Genomic DNA, 20,208 nt, shown 5'->3' on the forward strand with positions numbered 1-20,208 from the left:
TTCTAAAATTGCTGGCATGTGTATAATGTGAGAGGAGGTTGGCACCCGAGGTTGTGGGTGTGTAGAAGTATAGATACATGTAATAATAAAGGATTGTTTAACTGATACACTCTAATGGGGCCTCCAAATAATTCATTTGCTCTTTCAGATATGCAGACAATGTGTGGGCCAAAAATTGTTCATTTAAAAAAAAAAAAAAAAGCATTTGGATACGCATAGGAGTTGCTTTTTAGCAGAAAATAATATATTTTAACTTCTTTTTTCCTACCGCAGCCTGAGCTGCATAGGGCTTCCACTCTTTTATTCAGAGTTTCAGTTTATGTAGTGATGCTGTTGTTTGTTAGGCTTCTTTACTGGAAATCGAAGCATTCAGGGAAACATTTTTTGAAGGCTCCTAACTGGCGTAGGAGCATAAGTCTCATTGAAAGTCATTAGGTCTTGGTCTCTGAAGTCATTTAGGTGCCTTTGCATGAGGCAAAGTCTGCATGAGGTTTTTTCCCATTGACTTTGGGAACTCTCTGTGTACTTTTCACGCCTGCCTTGCTTTAGCTGACAGTGAATTTTTTTCTGGCTGAGTCATATCTACCTGGAAGTATGGCACTAAGTAAAAAAGTACCTTTGAGAGGCAAGGAGACATTGCTCTCACAACAGCTAAGTTCTGCAGAGTTTTAACAGCAGAGGATAAATTTTTCTTTCTTCTTGTCCCAGGGTAATTCTGGCCTGGGGTTCAGTATTGCTGGAGGAACAGACAACCCTCATATTGGGGACGATCCTGGGATATTTATTACTAAGATTATACCAGGAGGAGCTGCAGCAGAGGATGGAAGACTCAGGTAAAAACTTATTACATTACATGCATTTGGAAACTAAATGTACCAGTATTAATTATTTTCTAATGCTCAAATGTATGCTAAGTGTTTCACAGAACACAGGAGAATTTCCTCTGTGCAGGGGAATACCCTGCCAGCCTAAAGCTGCCAGAGGTGGCTCCTCCTCTTTGTCTGTGTCAGCCATCCCACCTGGTTTAAGGGGGCACTATGTGGACAGGACAGGGACAGGGGCATATCAGTGTGGAGTTCTGCCATGCCTATACTTTACACATACACAGGGAACCTGATACCAGCGGCGTAGGTTAAGGCTGCCCCTGTACTACCCTGACTTGTCACGGGTGGGCAGCACTGATTTACAGAGCCACAACCAGCTACCCTTTCCCCTTTGATGACTCCTACTATTCCTGGCTGCAGTGGTGAGATGGCCTTTCTTCTCAGATGAGGACCTAACCACAGTGATCTATTCTGTTGCCACCTCCAGGCTAGGCTATTGCTGTTGAGGCACCTTTTAAGCAACAACAGCCAAAATGAACATGTCAGACCAGTGCTTCTGCTTCCCATTCATTTTATGAACTGAATTCAAAGTCCTAGTCCTAATCTGCAAGGCCATTAGCATGCTAGGTGTTCAGTTTTCCCCATGAATGCCTCACTATCTGCCAGCCACTAAGCAAATATCTACACTGCATTTAAAAACCCCTTGGTGACCCATGCCAGCTGACTTGGGCTGGTGGGGCTCAGGCTGCGAGGCTGTTTAATGGCAGTGTAGATTTCTGGGCTCAAACTGCAGCCTGGGCTCTGGGAACCTCCCATTTTGCAGGGTCCTAGAGCCTGGGCTCTAGCCCAAACCCAGAAGTCTACAGTGCAGTTAAACAGCCACACGGCTGGAGCCCTGGTTGCCTGAGTCAGCTGGCTCGGACCAGCTTTGGGTGTCTAATTGCAGTGTAGACATACCTTAAGACTTCTGATGCACCAAAGGGAAAATTTAGCTTGAAAGGCCCACGGTAAAATTCTTAGGTAAAACACTTAGCTCTAGTGTTCTCAGTGGTAGGATCTGAGTTGTAAGGATTCCTTGCCAGAGGAGATAAAATGAGCCTAAACCACATTGCATTCAGAGCGTATGGTAAGATGCATCTTTTTGCAAAAGCCTTTTCCTATTAATAAAAAATTAAAACCATGGGAAAGTGGAGAGTTTCAAGAAACTTTTGGATATTTCTTGTGCTATATAAGTAGCTGCTTCTCCTTCTTGTTAACTATTTGTATTATGGTTGCAGCTAGGGGCCATTGTGCGAGGCATTGCACAAACATAACATAGACAGTCCCTGTACTGAAGAGCTTACAAGTTAAATGTAAGACCATAGACAATGGGCAGGTGTAAGGAACAGATGGGAGAGCACAAGCAAACAGTGGCACTTGGACATCATGATGATAGGCATTGAAGATACTTGTTATAGTGCCTCGCACAGTTGAGGACTTCATCTTTAGACACCACCTCAGAAGAAATTTATATATTAGCTGTTGAATTACCAAGCAGATCTACTAATGAAGGTGTTTAACTATTTTAACAGACTGTTTTAACTTTTTAAGCAATTTTAATGGACAGATTCACCAAAGTTTTGCTTTAAAGTATCTTTATATAGAGACAAGTATTTAGTTACTCATTGCTTTGCTAGTTAATGACCATGGACTCACTTCATGATTACTTAGTAATTGCTGTGTTGTAAAGTACTTAGAGACATTTTAAATCCACAGACGATAGTATACTAATGCAGCTCTTAATCCATGTTAAGAACAAAACTGGCAGTCTTTCTCTGCAGCTCAGCAAAGGTTTATTAATAGAGATATAGTGAGTTATGCTGTTATTAAGACTTAAATAATATTTTTCCAAAATAGACTGCATAATATTTACTAGCATGTTGTGAAATGTGTTATCATAAGTAATTCGAATTGAACTATAGTTTTAGAAATAAATGATAGCACAATGCCAATTGCACTTACGTGTTTCTCGCTAATTTGAAAAATTCAGTCATTCACAGCGGGTCTGCCAGTCATTAGTGCAAATGATCCAGATGTAACTGTAGTTGCAATTGAATCTGAATGGCAGGCAAGTATGCTACTTTCAATAAAACTCTATCCTTTCTCACTGGGAATGATTTTTGAGGCTTACACATATTTATCTGGGCTTCTTTGAGTTGGAAGGAGTAGGAAAGAATTTCTATTGAAATTGGCTTTATGTAGTTGGATTGAATTAATCCTGCAATTTTGGCAGTAGCGCTGGGAAAACCTGTAAAAACCTCCGGTGTTTTAGGTAAACATCCAGTTGCCCAGAGCTCCCAATTCTGTTTCCCACATCAGTTCCCAACAAGCTCTTTTATAATTTCATAATCTATAATAATTTGTATTCACTTTCCTCTCTCTCATACACATACTGCACTATTACCTTGTCTTATTTTTTTAATATAATGTGTTATGATTTAGTTTTTTATAGTGAAGGGGCAGAGAAACTTCACATGAAGAAGCCAATTTTCAACTGCAAAAATCTGAGCAGAATGCCAGAGATTTGTTTTCATATAAACTCCAAAGTCTCCAGGTTTTTTTTTTCCTTTTGGAGGATGGGGTTGGGGGTACATTTCATTTATTCCACAGCTCTAGTTTTCATGCTATCTCTTAGAATTCGAACCATTGCTTTTATTTAGAATTTTTGACCATTGTATAAGGATTCGTTCTTTCCCTGATTTATCACCTGCTGTTCATGTACCTCTGCTGTGTTCTGAATTACAGTGCAGATCCTGTCCATCTTGTATGAACATCTAAGAGTTACTTTATTAAAGATTTCTTGGGCAGCTTTTTTTGTCCTAGGCGCAGAATTCCCCTGCCCTTTCGAGACGTAATTCTATTTACCTGTCCAAACTTTAGCATTAATCTCACTTTAATTTGAACACTCTGGAATGTCAGTGACCATTACTGATAGGTCATTGAAAGGATGAGCTGTCCCATGGTAGTCTCCACTGGACTATGTGGTAATGACATTTTACACAGCAGTGTGTTTATCAATTGCACCCTTTCTGCAGGAACAAAACAAAAATAAAATGCAGTAACAGCCAACACTGATGGCCCCGTGCCAAGTATCCATCAAAAGAACAATTTAGAACTCTCTGGGTAGGAGATTGTGATCATAGATAGAAATACCTGCCTTGTGTCCATATCTACCCCAGATTCTGCCTGCTGGTACTTTATATTAAATAGCAGAGTTGACTATGTGAAGAGGGTTCTCAATTTACTATCTGTTCTTAAACCCCAACAGTCACTAACTTTTTAAATGGAAGCAATTTTGTTCTGACAAATTTGAATAAAGACCATGTGATGGTGGGATTGTGAAAGTGACCTCCAATTTACAGCAACTGATCCTGCAAACTTTTGCAAATCTTTTTGTTTACCTTTATGCATATGATTAGTCCTATGGACTTCAGTGGGACTACCCGTGTATGTAAAATTAAGTACAAATGTCACTGTTCGCAGGATTGCGCCCAAGGTGACTGATCTTTTTATACGGGGACACAATAATTTTAATAACAAAGTACAGTGCGCAGTTTATCTTTGTATTACTCCATGACCCTTATCCCCACACAGACATGTCTTTTAAAAATAAACAGTCATTTAATCTTTATTCATTTTAACAGAATAATCAATTTATATAGCGCTTTTTTTCCTGGGAAAATCCCAAATATTTTACAGCTAATTGTAAACACTGCTACTGAAATGTAGCCATCTCTGGAGTTGATGGTGGCAGTCAAGCAATGCAAAACACATTGTGCCGTCTCTGGTGCAGAGGATATTTTGCCTAAGGGCATTGGGATGAATACCTAATCTTACAAAATCCATGGAAAGCCATGGAATTTTTAATAATGCCCAGAGAGAAAAGACCTCAATTCTTCAAATTTCCTCTGATAGATGGGGAATTTGAGTTTTAACTTGTTAATTTGAGGTTTAATTGTATTCTTATGACACTTCCTTTATAAATATTGTAAAAAAACCCAGAGTCATCTATATTACCACTATGCTGTGAATTGTGGTCTCCCAGAATTTCATGGCAACCACAGGGACAGAACATTCTGCTTGAGAAGCACAGATCATGGCCCTTGAGGAAATCTTCATTTGTCATTTGTGACACACGGGGAGTTCTTCTTCCATCCAGTAGAGGGCAGTGATACAAGCCAACTACTTTATTGTAATACTGCTAAAGAAGGTCTGAGTTTAGACTGTGTACTTGAAGAAATAGAATTTTCAATAACTTATGGTTGAGTGACCTTTTCTTTTCTCCTTATGTTCTTTTGTCGGAAAGAAAAAAATACTGCAGTCAACTTGGTTGCCTGGATGAAAAAAGGAGCTCAATTTACCATTATTTCAGATCTTTCTAATGACTCACTCAGTCTATGGTAATTGAGATTCTTGCTTTACACAAGCAATCTATATTTAGCAAATTCATTGTTCTATGTGAAAAATGTAGTGACCAGATTACAGACCCAGCAACCCAATGCAGCATTAACATGACTTAATTAGCAAAGGCCACAGAAAAGGAATACTGAAAAGCAGTTAATTAGGGTAAACCATGAACTGAGCTAAGCCCCCACGTTGTGGCTGAGCTGTACAGAATAGGAGTTGAGAACTCTTTTGGCAGTAATAAAAGTACATATAAACTAAAGCTAAAGCATAAATTTGTTTTCAGTAGTGATGGACCAAAACTGATCTAAAATAAAAAAACCACCCTTCTGATTATTATTGCCAACTCTCACAATTTTATTGCCAGTCCTGTGCTATTTGATGTTTTTCTTAAAAACCCAGCCGTGGGGTGATTCGGTTACTCTCGTTTTGGCCAGCTTTCTTTTAAGAGAGAAAAGAATATTTTAGCCCTCATGTTTGCAGAGAAAAGCTTGAAAATGTGAACCATAAAAATGCTCACAACCGTAGGCAAACAAGAGAACCCCAAATGTATTATTTCCTAGTCTCATCATTTGGGGGACCTTACTCATGATTTGTGAGTGCTGATTGTTTGCAGTACTATGTAGTTCAACACGAGTTTATTTGAAGACTGTGGATTGGGTCATTTAAATGCTTTTGGCTTGTAATTGGAGCCCGAGCTGTACTAGGTGGGTGAGGGGGCAGAGTTGGAGAGAAGGAAATGGTGATACTTAGATACTGTTATGTCTTTTGAAAAGATGTAGCATATACTTCCTACAGTATGCCCTTCTGGTGTGCTACCAGGTGCCATAGCCATGTTCCCTCCACCCCGCCCCACATTCTTCCCTCTAGGCAGTTGAGTGCTGTATATATTCTCTTGTGCCCATGGAGCTCTGATAGCTGTGTTATAACTGTTGCCTGTGCTGGGCAGCTAAATTAGGGGATCTTCAAAGGCTTCTGTGTCTGATTAGTTGTGGTGGCATCATAATAATATGTAGCCAGACTGATTTTCTTCCCTAGATCTTAAAGCACTTTGATGTGGGAAAGCATCATTATACAGATGGGGAAAGACAGGAAACCAGAACTGAACTGACTCCCCTCTGATTTCCAGTCTTGTGCCCCTTGGGCTCAGCTGGGAGTCAAAGAGCAAATGATTTCAGAAAACAATGTCTATGTTCTCTGTACACTTCTTAGCCAAACCACTGGTGTGTGTTGAAGGATTATAATTTTAGTGATAGATAAGCAGTAGAAGAAAAAGAAGTCTGAAGAAACTGAGACCCTGTTTTCATGCAAATATATTTAATAATAACAATAAAAAAGAGAAATAAAAACTGTTATAGGTAAAGAATTATATCCAATCAGAAAATTATTTTAACAGGTGCTTGTATTTGACTTGAAATGGACCAGAGAAAGGTCTGGAACTGATTCCGTTGTGCTCAAAGCTTGAAGACTTAAATTGAATTAAAAACATACAACTTAACAGCCTCCCTCTGCACCATGAACATAGAATAACCAGTTGCTTTAGTGATGTCGGTTCTCAATCCTGGATTCACCTCTGGGTAGTAACTTGTTCAATGACTAGACGAGTATTTGGAGGCAATGAAGAGCCCTTCTTCTTTGGCATCTTTCAGTCTCCAGAGACCATGGGTATGCATCCCTGTGGCTGAAGAGACCCACTCGAGAGAGACAATCTCTGCTGCCTTTTGACCCTTTGGGCTCTGCCTTCTGCAAGCTCTTTTCTCCTCTGCCAAGCTGGAGACCTTTATTGAGCTCTTGTTTCCAAAGGCTGCAATCCTGAGTGTGATCTTCCCAGTTATCCATGTCCATTTCTTTAAGGTCTTGCTTGCACCCATCCTTGAAATGGAATTTTGGAAATCCTTTAGATCTTTTTCCAGATGCCAATTTGCCATAGAAGATGTCCTTTGGGATACACACATCATTCATTCAGAACACTTGCCCAAGCCAGCGGAGGCATCTCTGTTTAAGGAGTGTTTGCATGCTGGCCTGTTTGAGGACCTCAGTGTTGATGACTTTGTTCCTTCAGGAGATTCCAAAAATTCAATGAAGACAATGCACATAAAAGCTGTTGTTGAGCCTTGTTTCCTGATGAGAGCATAAGTTCCATGTCTTGCTCCTGTACAAAAGTGTATTGATAATACATCCACGATACACACAGATCTTTGCGTATTCTGTTAGTTTGCTGTTTTGCCATACTCTCTTGCTCTGTCTAGATATTGTTATGCAGCTTTTCTGATGCAGATGTTGAGTTCCATTTCAAGTGAAAGGTTGACTGCAATAGTAGACCCCAGGTATGTGACCTCATTTATGACTTCAGGTTGATAATTATTGATGTTGAAGAAGGATGCTTCTTCAACTCCTTGGCACATTATGTTCATTCTTTTATGCTTATGGTAATCCCGAAGTCTCTGCAGGTTTTCAAAAACTGTCCATGAGGTTTTGGAGATGGGCTTCTGTGTGGGTTGTCATTGCTGCGTCATCAGCGAAAAGGAGGAGTTGGATAAGGTCCTCCCAGTTTAGGACTTGATTTTAGATCTAAGTCTTGCAAGATTGAACAGCTTTCTATCAGATTTTGTGTGCAAGTACATTCCCTCAGTTGAGGAACTGAAAGCTTGTTTCAATAGCAAGGAGAAGAAGATCCCAAATAGAGTTGGGGCAAGTACACAGGTTTGCTTGACCCCACTACAAATCTGGAAAGCCTCGGAGACTGAGCTGTTGTATTGGACTGTGCCGTACATGTTTTCATGGGCCAAATCATGCTTAAGAGCTTAGCTTGGGGGGACATCCAATCTTTCCTAGAAGTGCAAATACTCTTTTTCTGCTGACAAGGTCAAAAGCCTTTGTGAGATTGATAAAGGCGATGTAAATGAGCTTTTTTGTTTTCTGCATTTCTCAGCGAGAAGATCGTGTCAATATTAGACCTTTCAGTTCTGAAGCTACACTGTATTTCAGGATAAATTCTATCTACCAAGATCTGAATGTAGAGGCCTGTGGAGAGTTATTACCAGTAATGTGCAAGTTTTTCAGTAATGAGCTGAGAGAGTCTCCAAATTAACCAGGTCTAGTGGCCAAGCTTCATCTGTATCACTGATCAAAGATCACTGATAAGAAAGGCGAGAACACGCTTTGTGAACTACAGTGCCTAAATCACAGTTCTGTTTTACTCCATATAGGTTTTATACTATGCACATCACCATAGTCAGCTCCAGTTTTGCGTTAAGTAGGATGACTACATGTCTGTGACATGTTGCCTTTTTCCATCCTCTGTTGGATATGTAAGTTTTGTCTTGAATTTAGGACATGAGTACCAGTATTTAATATGTTATGGCATAAAGCCTTCCCAGGTCATTACTAATAATTACACCACTGCTGCAGTACATTGATTCATATCTGCACTATTTACAGACCTCTGACAGTGCCATTAGCTCAGTACATAATTTAGTAGTAAGTTAATAAGGAGATGTTCACCCCATTAAACAAAACATGCTTGGTCTGCAGATGGCCATAAATTAGAGCGTGAATTATTGACTGCTCACTCTGTCCTGGTTTGTGTTAGGAAGTTTGAGCTCTTTAACTTAGATCATTTTAGATATCTGTGGGGGGGGGGGGGGGGGGGGGGGGGGGGGGGGGGGGGGGGGGGGGGGGGAGAAGGGGGAGTTATGCTGCCATTAAAGAAAATATATTGGCTACTCATACAGTTTAGGAAGAGTTTTCAACTTCATAAGGAAAATACCTATGAAAAATTGAGTGTACCATAGATGAGCTGTGTATAATAAGCACAAACTAAAGGGGTCCCATATTATCTGATCCATTGTTTCAAATGTTGCTTTGTTAATACAAACTTATAACTGCACTCACTGAGACTTAAACATTCAGAATTATCACTTCTTCCTCCCTCTGGTCCACGTAAAATACTCTAGGTAAATAATTTTCCTCTCTGTTGTTCCAATCACAGAGTGAGGAAAGCACAGAATCCCTTCACTGTCTTTCTCTCTTTCCACACAGAGTTTGGGTTTCTTATCCTGAACTATAAAGCTCTGCATGATTTAAGCCTAGGATTTCCAGTTTTGGTTGGATGTATGCCTGGAGGTTTCATCACGTGACGTAATCATTAATTAAAAATTAATCTTTAATTCCTAGGGATTCCAGGACAATCCTAGAGGGTTGGCAACCCAAGCTTTGTCTATATATCTGTTCTTCCTTCGTTAAAGCTCACATCTTTTGCATAACATTCCTTTGCCAACTGTCCGTCACAATATGGGTTTGATCCAATTACTATTTAAAGTCAGTGGGAGGCTTTCCATTGCCTTAAATGGGATCTTGATCAGGTTTGCTATCTGCTCTCATTGTCCTTCCTTCCTAATCCTTTGTGTTGTATCTATCTAGAGTGTAAACTCCTAGGGGTGTTGATTTAGTTTTCCATGCCTTAGGAAATGCTGACATTTCAACTTTTGTTTTCATTCCAAAACTGAAATTTCACAGTTTCTTTGTGGAATGGAAATACCAAAAAAATGTATTTGGAAATGTCTAAATATTTACATTTGTTATTGAAATGAAACATTTTGATATTCCAAAATCAAATATTTCATTTGTTTATTGAACTGTCCCAAAATACTTCATTTCAAGTCAGTTCAGTGTTAAACTGGATTTTCCCATAGTGGTACATGCCTTATAAAAACTGTAGTTTGGGAATATGGTGACCCAGTTCTTTCCTATAGGCCAGGTTCCTCGGCTGGACTACACCTCCAGTAATGCACCCAGAATCATGTGACTACCAGCTCAGACCTGCCCTGCATTGTGGGAGATGTGGTCCTCCAGAGAATTCAGTTCATAGGAGAGTATGGGGATATGAGCTACAACTCCCACAAGCCAATGTGCTAATAGGGAAATACAGTTTAATGTGTTGAACAGATTCAAAACAAAATATTTAAAAAAATGAAATATTCCAATATGGGTCAAATCAACTCCAAATAAAATATTTCATTTAGAATGTCCCCACAGAAAAATGAAATTTTTTGGCAAAATCAAAATTATCTGGAAACTTAATTTTCTGGAATATCATTGGCATAAAAATTCCAACCAGCTTTAAACCAGAGGGTGATCAAAGGAAGCCTGGCTTGGCTTCTCCCCTCCTCCTGGGAGGTCATGGCTCCAGAGACGGTATGGGCTCCCAGTGCCATGTGGTTGATCTAGGGGTGTTTAGGAGGAGCCTGGCTAATCTTGTTCTTCCCCCTTATTCCTTGGGAACTGGGGGATATGATGAGGTATAAAGGTGCTCCTTAAACACCAGTGCATAAGGGGTTATAAGGAGAACTCTGGCTCCTTGCCTATCAGGTGGTTGATCTGGGGTGGGGCTCTAAAATTGCAGGGAAGCAGTTGCAGGAGCTATAAGGAAGGGTGTGTTGCTGGCAACGGGGAGGCTTGTGGTGGTTGTTACCAAGTGCTCTGAGTTGCTTTGCTTTTGTTTTGAATCTTTCTTATGTTAATAAAGTAAAACTCTGAGGGCAGGGATTTGAGCTGAACTAGAGTTTGAGGTTTTATTTTACATTTGTCAGCTGGCATAACTACCCACTGTCTCCTGCCCCATCTGGTGCCAGCAGAGCAGGGAAGGAGATGCAGAGGCAATGTGTCAGACTTGGGGGCTATTGTCATTTTGGGAAGGCTGGTGTGGCTATCTCCACACATCATCACCCCCCCCTTCCCACTCATTACAGCTCTGGTAGCTTCCCGATGTTCCCAGTGGAGCTGGCTGGAGGATGACCATTCTCATAACAACTTCTGAGATTTTGAAATGTTTTGTTCTGCATTGAAACAAAAACAAAGATACTCTGTAGAAAATTTTCATGAAATGGAATTGTAATGTCCATTTTCAGATTGGAAACGTACAATTTTTTATTTGGGTCTCTCTCTCTTTAGTCAGAAGTGACCAGAAAGTCCACCCTGGACTCGAGGAACCTTCCTACTGAAAACCTTGTCTAAATCTGAAACATTTTGGCTTTAATGTCAAAAATGATCTGGCCACCTCTAGCTCCCAGTGCAGTGTGAATTTAATGGTGGAAAGAGCCCAGATATTTATATTCAGTTTTTATTTTGGCAGGCTGACAAAATTTCTCTGAGCAATACAAGCGAGAAAAGGGAAATGGTGTTTTTTTTTAACAGTTTGATTCCAGCTAAGCCAGAATAGAATTTCATGGGACACACGTACAAAAAAAAAAAAAAAAAAAGGGGGGTGGGGGTGAGGGTGGGTGGAGACTTTCTCTAACCAGAAGGCTTTCTCTCTGCTGAATTTCAAAAGCCTGCTACAAACTATGGTGTTTAAAAAAAAAAAAAAAAGTCACAGGAATCTTTTATAATGGAACGTATTAAGCAACCTACAGAAAAAGATCATTACCTCTTCACTCCCCTTAACTTTCAAAGCCTTTCTCTGCCAATTTCTACCACTGTTTCTGCACAATAATTAAACGTAGCAGTATAATTTGAAGTTCAGACACATAGGTACATTATATATATCGGTTTCATCCAACAGTACGGAAGGAGTTCTCCCTGTAAATTATAATAATAGCCTGAAAATGCTGCAACAAGGCCAAACCCAAGTGGTTGTTTCATCAGCATTTCTGTGCCCTGCTATTGCAGTTACAAGTATTAAATAGCTCAATAATCACTTGTGTGAGGGAAAAGGCTTCCATGATTATGTAGCTGGGAAATCATCAGGTCTTCACAGAGTCCATTCTTAGTCTGTGAAACATATTACACATCTGGTACCATATATAACAGCCTTAACGCTGTTTCCCGCTGGGATCTTCAGAACTCTTAGCATCCTTTCATTTTTTCCACTGTCCACAAAGTATGAGAATAATAGTTTGGTTTAACTAGAGTCTTCATTCAAAGTTCAAACCAAAACAAAGCCTTTTTTGAGAGACAGAAAAAGTTCTTTTTTTTAATTTTTAGTCACTTCTTTACTTCTCAGAAGTGGAAGTGCCAAAACACTAAGAGACTATTTCTCACCCAATCAGAAACCTCATTTGTGGTTTTGATAAATATCTAAACTTGGGGAGCTTTGGCAAACCAAACAGAATCAATTTAGTTAGGATTCCCCCATTGCTATTACCAATTCCTTCACCCACCCTTCTTCCCTGGCATTGTAAATATTAGAATAGGGGCTTTGGAATTTAGTGGAAACATGGCATGAAAGGCATTCATATGAAATATATGTCACACACATTTCCCTTTTGCTCTGACATGCTGCTTTCTAGTCTGCCATGTAACAGCTGAAAAAGCAGAGCTTTTCACTTCACTAATTTGCATGGTAATAGAAACTCTAAGCTCTGCTGCTCAGTTTAAGTATATAAACTGTTGTTGATAGAGTTGAGTTTTGTCCCTTTTTATTATATTTATTAGTTTGTAGTATCTTGATCAATGCACCAGCGAAGGGAGTGTTTTCTACATTAGTACAGCACTGTTTAGTTCTGTCCTCAGTTTGCCAGGTGATATTTGGCAAGACTTTTACTCCTCTGTGCTTAAGTTTCCCTATTGTAAAAGCCTTGTGGGGCTGTTGTGCAGCTTCCTTCATTAAAGTTTGCAAAGTGCGTTGAGAGCCCAAGATTAAAGATGCTTGTAAAAATACCAAGTGTAGAATAACCTTCTGGGTTTTCTGCTGAACCTGGTTGTCCTGCACAGCCACACATATGTTTCAGATATGGTAAGTCCTGGTTGGAAGGGTTTTAACTAAGGATCCTGTGTTACATCTGGTAGCCACAACATATCTTTAATCAAAGACAAGTTTCCTGTCCCTCCCTCAGATGGACCCAGAGGGTGTGTCTGCACTGCCATTAAAAATCCATGGCTAGCCCATGCCAACTGACTTGGGTTCAGGGGGCTTGGGCTGGGGGCTGTTTAATTGTGGTGTAGACTTCCGGAACTGAGACTCCAGGACCCTGTGAGGTGGGAGGGTCCTAGAGCTCAGGCTGCAGCTTGAACTGGAATGTCTACACCACCGTTAAAGAGCCCTGCAACCCAACCCCAGCAAGCCCAAGCCAGCTGGCTCAGGCTAGTTCCTCTGTACATATTTCCAAAGTGACCAGGCCAAGGAACTAGGCCCTGAGGCCATCCTTTCCCTCATTCCATCTGCACAGGAAGTAACAGCAGCAGCCGCAAGGAGCTGGGGGGAGTGGGTTTTGAAAACCCTGATATCCCTAAATTTCCTTCCTCCAAGCAGCCAGCAGCCGATGCATCTGAGGGCACAGAGGGTAAGTCAGGGCCTTCCTGCCCTGTACCGCACCCAGAGAGATTTGCCCAGAATACTTTAGCCCTTTTCCCACCCTCTACCACCAGCAGCAGCTAAGAGGAGCTTCAGAGCCTCCTAGCATCAAGTTCACTCTGCTCATGATTGACTGGATTTCTTTTTCCCTCATTTTCCATCTCACCACGGCTAATTGATCCCTATGCCCCAACCCCCTCCTGCCACTGCAACCCACTGCTACCTAATCTTTCTGCTCTTCTATCTAGAGTACCCCTCTAGCCTCTGGCTTCAAAGCCTAGAGATGAGGCGTGCTTTTGGTGAATGGAGGTTTTCCTCCTGGCCAGCACTGGAGGCTGTTGTCTCTTCCTTATATAGATGCCAGAGCCATCTATATAAGGCTTCCCCTGACCCAATACCTCTGCGGGGAGTGAATATGCTAGAGGCCAAGAAGAGAGAGAGACTTGAAGAGTTCCTGTATTTTAGGGCAACAGGATGGGGGAAGAAGCATAGATGGGAATGACAGGAGAGTTAGAGGAGGCATAAAGGCTTAGGGTGAAATGGGGGGGGGGAGGGGATTAGAGAACAAATGTGGAAATAGAAAGAGGGTGGGGAGAGCTAGAGATAGTGAAGCTGAAGAGTGATACTGATGGAAAATGGAGAGAGGGAGCAGCTTATTTTACAGATGAAGGGGGAAGCTGCCCCTGTAGCGGTTGTGGGGGTAAGAGGGATTGTCATGTGTCCCCAAAAAGGTTGAAATAAAGAAAACACCTTCGTTTGCCACTGGACTTTAGTATGCAAATGAATACAGATAAGTCATAAGCTCACACAAATTTTACAAAGTTTTGTAACCTAAAACAAGTATTTGAACAGACAAAATCAGAGAAATGTGAACCAGGCCAGCCTGAGTTAGTTGCCACCCTGATCATGTTGCTTGGCTGCCATATCCCTTTCACTCATGCTTTGTCTATATTTCGACTTTCTCAACTGTGAGCTCTTCAGTCTGGGACTGTGTAGTGTTCTGTGTTTGGAATGTGTTTAATACATCTTGGGTATTATAGCAGCACCAATAATAATAATAATACATTTTAGAAGGCTAGTAATGGGTGGATGAGTGACCATGTATTTGTCCAATGCCATATTGCTATCCGGCAAATCTATGGACCAGATTCTCCTCACACTGACACTTGTCATTCACTGGTTTACATCCACTGATTTAAACAAAATTACTCTTGTTTTAGGAGACAGGAGTCTGAGGATTTATAAACCCAGATTTACCTTTCATAGGTAGTAAAAGTTCTTTAATTTGGCATTTGCACTAGTGGATCTAGCAAAGGGCAGAATTTATCTCTATCTACTTTTGTCTGTGTGTTACAGACATAACATTTCTTGGACATAATTTTATAAATTAAGTGTTCTTTGTCTATTGGGGAGGATGTTTAAAAAAAAAGAATAAAGTGACTTGAAAGATTATAATACATGTACAATATGTACCTCACTCTGCATGAATCATAATGAGCCATATTAGTTAATGATCATATCAGATTCTTAATAGGTATCTCACAAAGACATAAGAACGACCATACTGGCTCAGACCAATGGTTCTTCTCGTGCAGTATCCCGTCCTCCAACAATGGCCAGTGCCAGATGCTTTAGAGGGAATGAATAGAACAGGGCAATTTATCAAGTGATCCATCCCCTATCATACAGTCCCAGCTTCTAGCAGTCAGCGGTATAGGGATACCTGAAGCATGGGGTTGCATCCCTGACCACCTTGGCTAATAGTCATTGATGGACCTATCCTCCATGAACTTATTTTTTGAACTAGGTAAAGTAATTCTATGAAGCACTATATGGTTTGGGTCCTGGCTGAATGAGGTTTTGCTTCCCTTCTCATGTGGCTCTGTATCAGGTGATATCAGCCGAATTGTCTGATCTTGTTATTTCCTTAGTTTAAATAGGAGGTTATGGATGGCAGGACTTCCACTGTGAAGGCCTTAAAATTTCCCCTGTTTTTATCCACTAGAGCAGTGGTTCTTAACCTTTCCAAACTACTGTACCCCTGAAGCCTGAGTCCCACCCCCATGGGGCTGAGGCATGTAACTTAGTTTCCTGGCACCCCTGTGGCTCCAGGCAATTGCCTTTCTTGCCACCCCCAATACCAGCTCTGCACTTGCGACCCCTCTAAAACCCCAGGTTAAGAAACACTGCACTAGAGTCTGAATTAGATGATCTTTTTTGTTTCAAGATACATCTGTTTTGCTGGGAGTGGTGGCATCTTTAGGAGAGGGAGTGGTGAGGAATTTTTGTTTTAACTTTTAAAAAAAAGAAGATCATGGAAAGTGGGCCCCAGGATGAATGTGGGGGGGGGGAGGGGGAGGAGAGGTTGGATATTCATCTGATAATGAGTGGCTGTTCATCCAGTAATGAGTGACTGTTGGGGAGAAGTTCTTGAGTTTGTACAGAATTTTCAGTTGTATTTATCTAGTGGATATTGGCAGCCTGCACATAAGAGTTCAGAATGAATGTCCTTTAGATAGTCCTGTATAAGTAACATATACTTAGTGTCATATTAAATGGTGCTTGGAAACATCAGAATGTTATGCAGTTTTGGACAGTAATGCAAATGACAAGTTATTGTGTATGTACATTAGTGGTTTTGAAACATTAATTACTCAACGGTTCAATCTTTCAGCTAATATGATGAGTATCAAGAATCAGTTTGAGAACGATTCAGACTAATTGCTTGCCAAGTTTTTGAAGTGCAAGTAATGCATTAAACATGAGTACATTTCAAGACGTTCTGAGCACGAAAGTGGCCATTATTTAAAATTGTTTTTTCTTTTTTTAAAAAAAATTCCTTTTGTAATGTTTTAACTAAGAATTTTCCTAAGGATCCCTCTCCAATGAGAGCCTCTTAAGAAGTGCTGACTTCAGCGCCCCATAAGAAGAATCCATTGTTTCACAGGATCAGTCCTGAAAAAAATTTAAAATCCCAAATATATATTTTTAAGTCTACAAAAATAACAAGAGGGAGCAATTACTTTTACCATACTGGTATAGCAGCAATTAATACTTTGCAAAGAATGCTTGATAAACTTTAATCTTCCAACATCCCTGAGAAGCTGTGTTCACATATAGAAAAACTAGGATAGAGAGATCCAAGGGACTTGTCCAGGGGCATGGATGGTAGCAGCATCACAGCCTGAAGGAGTTCCTAACTCCCCCAATGTTCAGACCATTATTAGAATGTCTTTCCCTCATGTACTGAAACTAGTCTTATACAGAGATGTATGTTATGGCTCATAAATACCATACAGCCTACATTAGAATGTTAGCAAACTGAAAACAGAAGCATTCCATTGTTGCTACTTCGTCGTGACGGGTTAGCCAAAAGTCAGGGCCTTTCAGGATTTTTTTTTTTCTGTTAGAAAGAGAAAATGGTGATATAAATCAAGTAATCTTGTTTATTTACAAAAGAAAGTACACAAAGGCTGAACTTGAACATGGTACAAACAAATATCAGCAAGCAATTTCCTTCTTCAGAAATCCCCAAGTCTGCCATTTCGGTGAGCTCTGGGCCCAAGAAACCCTGTCTCTCAGCTTCCTCTCAGGGTCACGCTCTTTCTCCTGGCTTTCTTCCTCCAGACACAGCCTGCAACCAATATCCTAGTCTCATAATTGGCAAGCAGGGAAACCCCTCAGTCTCACAGCCTCTCTCAGACCTGCCTAGTGCTTCAGACAAAACCCACATTGTCTGCGTCTGCTTTAATACATAAAAGGACTTGATTATTCCTTTGGTTGAGGCTGGAAGAAAGTTCTGGGAACACTCATTGGCTTTTATGAAGTCTGTGAAGTCTTTGAATGCAAGATTCACCATTCAATATAGCACTATAATGGACATCCTGAGACACACAGTTGGTACATAAACACGGTCACATAGACGCATAATAATAGATAATACAAAGGCAAACATACAATGCTAAAACTTGGTGAACTTGCAGTCTTTTGTGTCACATCATCTGTGGAGAGTTGCAGACAAGGTTAATAGGAGAGTAACCCTAGCTTTATCCAAGGAAGCTCTCAAAGCCAGACTAGAATTAAAAAATGATAAAAGATATTTTAAAATTGAAAGAAATTGCTCTCTGGCTGAGGCTTTGTCTGCCAACTCTGTGCCTAGAGTGAAGTTTTACAGCTGAGTTTAAAACCTCTAAAAAGAAGAGAAATGCTGACACATCTCACACTGTTGTGCTGTATGAACAGGAATACATGATAATTTCTGGATTTACTTTCTTGTCACAGTACAGGAGCCACAGGGGCTTTTCCACTCCTAATTATATAGTGCAATATATTGCTGTTTCCATCATGCAATTAGTAAGTAGAAAATTAAATCACAAATGCTGTATGAAGCTGAAATACTGAGGGGGGGGGGGGGGGGTGGGTGGGAATACCTACTTTGATAGGAGCTGTTTGTGCTATTATTTGTGATTACATTATTACCAGTGAATGGTTTACTCAGTGAATGTTGCTGGTATTATAAAGAATATTTAATAATTTGACACTTTAACCACATTTGGACAAGTATACTATTAAACAAAAATCAATAAGCAAATGCAATAATAGTAATAGGCAACAAATTGGTCACTTCCTATGAAAGCTGCATAACCTTGCTATATCAGTCTCAGATTCCAGGAAGCTTCCATCATAATATTTAGTCAAACAAGTATTTAAGATATATACAGGTAAATTCGCATTATCCAAGCTACATCAAATTGTGGACTGGCCAAATTCAGACATGTTCCCTGAAATCAGAATTCCAATATGTCCCTTGAGACATCTGGATAATTGGGTTTTACCTATATTCTGGAAGGAAAGAATAGCTTTAATTCCACATATAGAGGGGCAATTCTATTTTTTGCCTGTAAGTCCCATTAATGTTAAGAATAGTTCCTTTAAGAGGCCCACCAGTCTGAATTCTTGGCTGCTGCTCATTACAAAATAGCAGGTAGTTCTATCCCCTACGTGGGTCCTAGGCTTCTGGTGCCCTCCTACATGCATCCCAACATCTTATGCAGCCCCATTAAGCTGCTTCCCTTTTGGTGACACAGGGCTCCTGTTGTGACTCCTGCAGCTGTGATGGTGTAGGGAACCAGTGAAATGCACAGTGTATTGCAACAATGCAAAGTGATCCTGATTCATTGTGTAGCAAGCCCCTTCTGTCCATTTACTCTCAGGGACCTTTGATTTTAGCCAAAAGAGAGAGGGGAAGCTTATTAGCAGATGGCCAGTGCCATGATGGGATACAAGGACCATAGCATAGAGCCAAAGCAAAATGCGATCAGTTGTAGGGGATCAAGTACCCCCACTTTCCTCCTAGTTAAACCAATACTGGGTCACCCTCCTCAATTCCACGTTGGAGGTGTCTAAATGTGCAGAAGTGTTCAAGATTTCTCTTCATTCCTTTATATCCCTCTGCAAGCTCCATGCAGATTCATCTCGTCTGTGGATTGGGGGAAGGAATGTTTTGCCAACTGGAATCTCCAGCTCCCAGAAAATTCTGACAAGGGAGAATGCTCCTGGGAGAAGAACCATTATTATTTATTTTTGTATTGCAATAGCGCCTAGTGGTCTCAATCGAGATTTGAGCCACATTGGGCTGGGCACAGTACAAGTAAAAGACAGCCCCCTGCCCTTGAAAGCTTACAATCTAAATAAATAAGACAAAAGGACAAAGAAGGGGAATGTTTGATACATTTTATAGCTTGGAAACTGAGGTACTGACATGCTAGGTGACTCGTCGAAGGACACACAGGAAGTCAGTGAAAGAGCAGAGAATTGAGCCTGAACTACAAGATCACCTTTTTCCTGCAAGTATTACATTGTATTAAGTTAATCAGAACATGGAACATGGCCATCCTGCTGTATAAAAATCCACATCTTGACAGATGAAAGGAAACACGACGAAGTCAGTCGGTGCTTCTTGGCAATAGTTTGGGAGAAGAGCCGAATTCACAAGCGACAGACCTTCCCACAGTGGCTACAGGTCCCTTCACCAAATGGGGGTTGGAACACACTCTGCTTCCTGGACCTCAGCCTGGGTTCTCTAATGACTCTCTGCAATGACTGCATCAGCCTTAACCCAGTTTCTCCAGACTGAGTGGTTGTGGGCAGGGCTATCCCAGTTGTCAGTAGGAATGCTGAATTTCTTTGAGACCCTGCTTGACCTTGTCACTGCATCAGAGCTTTGGCCTTCCTCTGTGTTGCGGGTAGTTCTTGAGTTGGCCATAGTGCAAAACCTTTGGCAGATGATCTTGAAGCATGCACTCCACATATCCCAGCCAGCGAAGCTTGGGAACATCCAGCATAGTCTACATAGACTGTAGGCCGGTTCTCTCAAGGATCTTGTTGTTGTTGATCTGTTGGTCCCAAATTACTCCAAGGATTTTTCTGAGACAGCAAAGGTGGAAGCTATTCAATCCCCGCTCCTGATTGGAGTACTTGGGCCAGTTTTCACAGCTGTAATGGAGGGTACTGAGGACACAAGCCTGATAAACAAACATCTTTGTATTCAGGGTTAGTAGACACTGTTGTTCCAGACATGTGTGGTAAGTTTGCCAAAGTTGACAGAGGCTTTGCCGATTCTCGCATCAAGTTCTATATCAAGACTAA

The 20,208-nt window shown here is 40.8% G+C and overlaps 1 protein-coding gene across 3 annotated transcripts in view; it reads left to right on the forward strand.

The window, feature by feature from the left end:
- LOC137166958 (disks large homolog 2-like) overlaps positions 1-20,208 on the forward strand; it is a 623,160-nt gene that overhangs the window by 135,452 nt on the left and 467,500 nt on the right. For all 3 annotated transcript variants that reach the window (XM_067568887.1, XM_067568895.1, XM_067568902.1), the window contains exon 4: positions 709-833. In XM_067568887.1, the coding sequence (XP_067424988.1) occupies positions 709-833 (125 nt within the window). The remainder of the gene's footprint in view (positions 1-708; positions 834-20,208) is intronic.

This window comes from Emydura macquarii, unplaced genomic scaffold, assembly GCF_026122565.2.
Source record: "Emydura macquarii macquarii isolate MOO-44397 ecotype Brisbane River unplaced genomic scaffold, CSIRO-AGI_Emac_v2 contig_318, whole genome shotgun sequence".
Lineage (NCBI taxonomy): Eukaryota > Metazoa > Chordata > Testudines > Chelidae > Emydura > Emydura macquarii.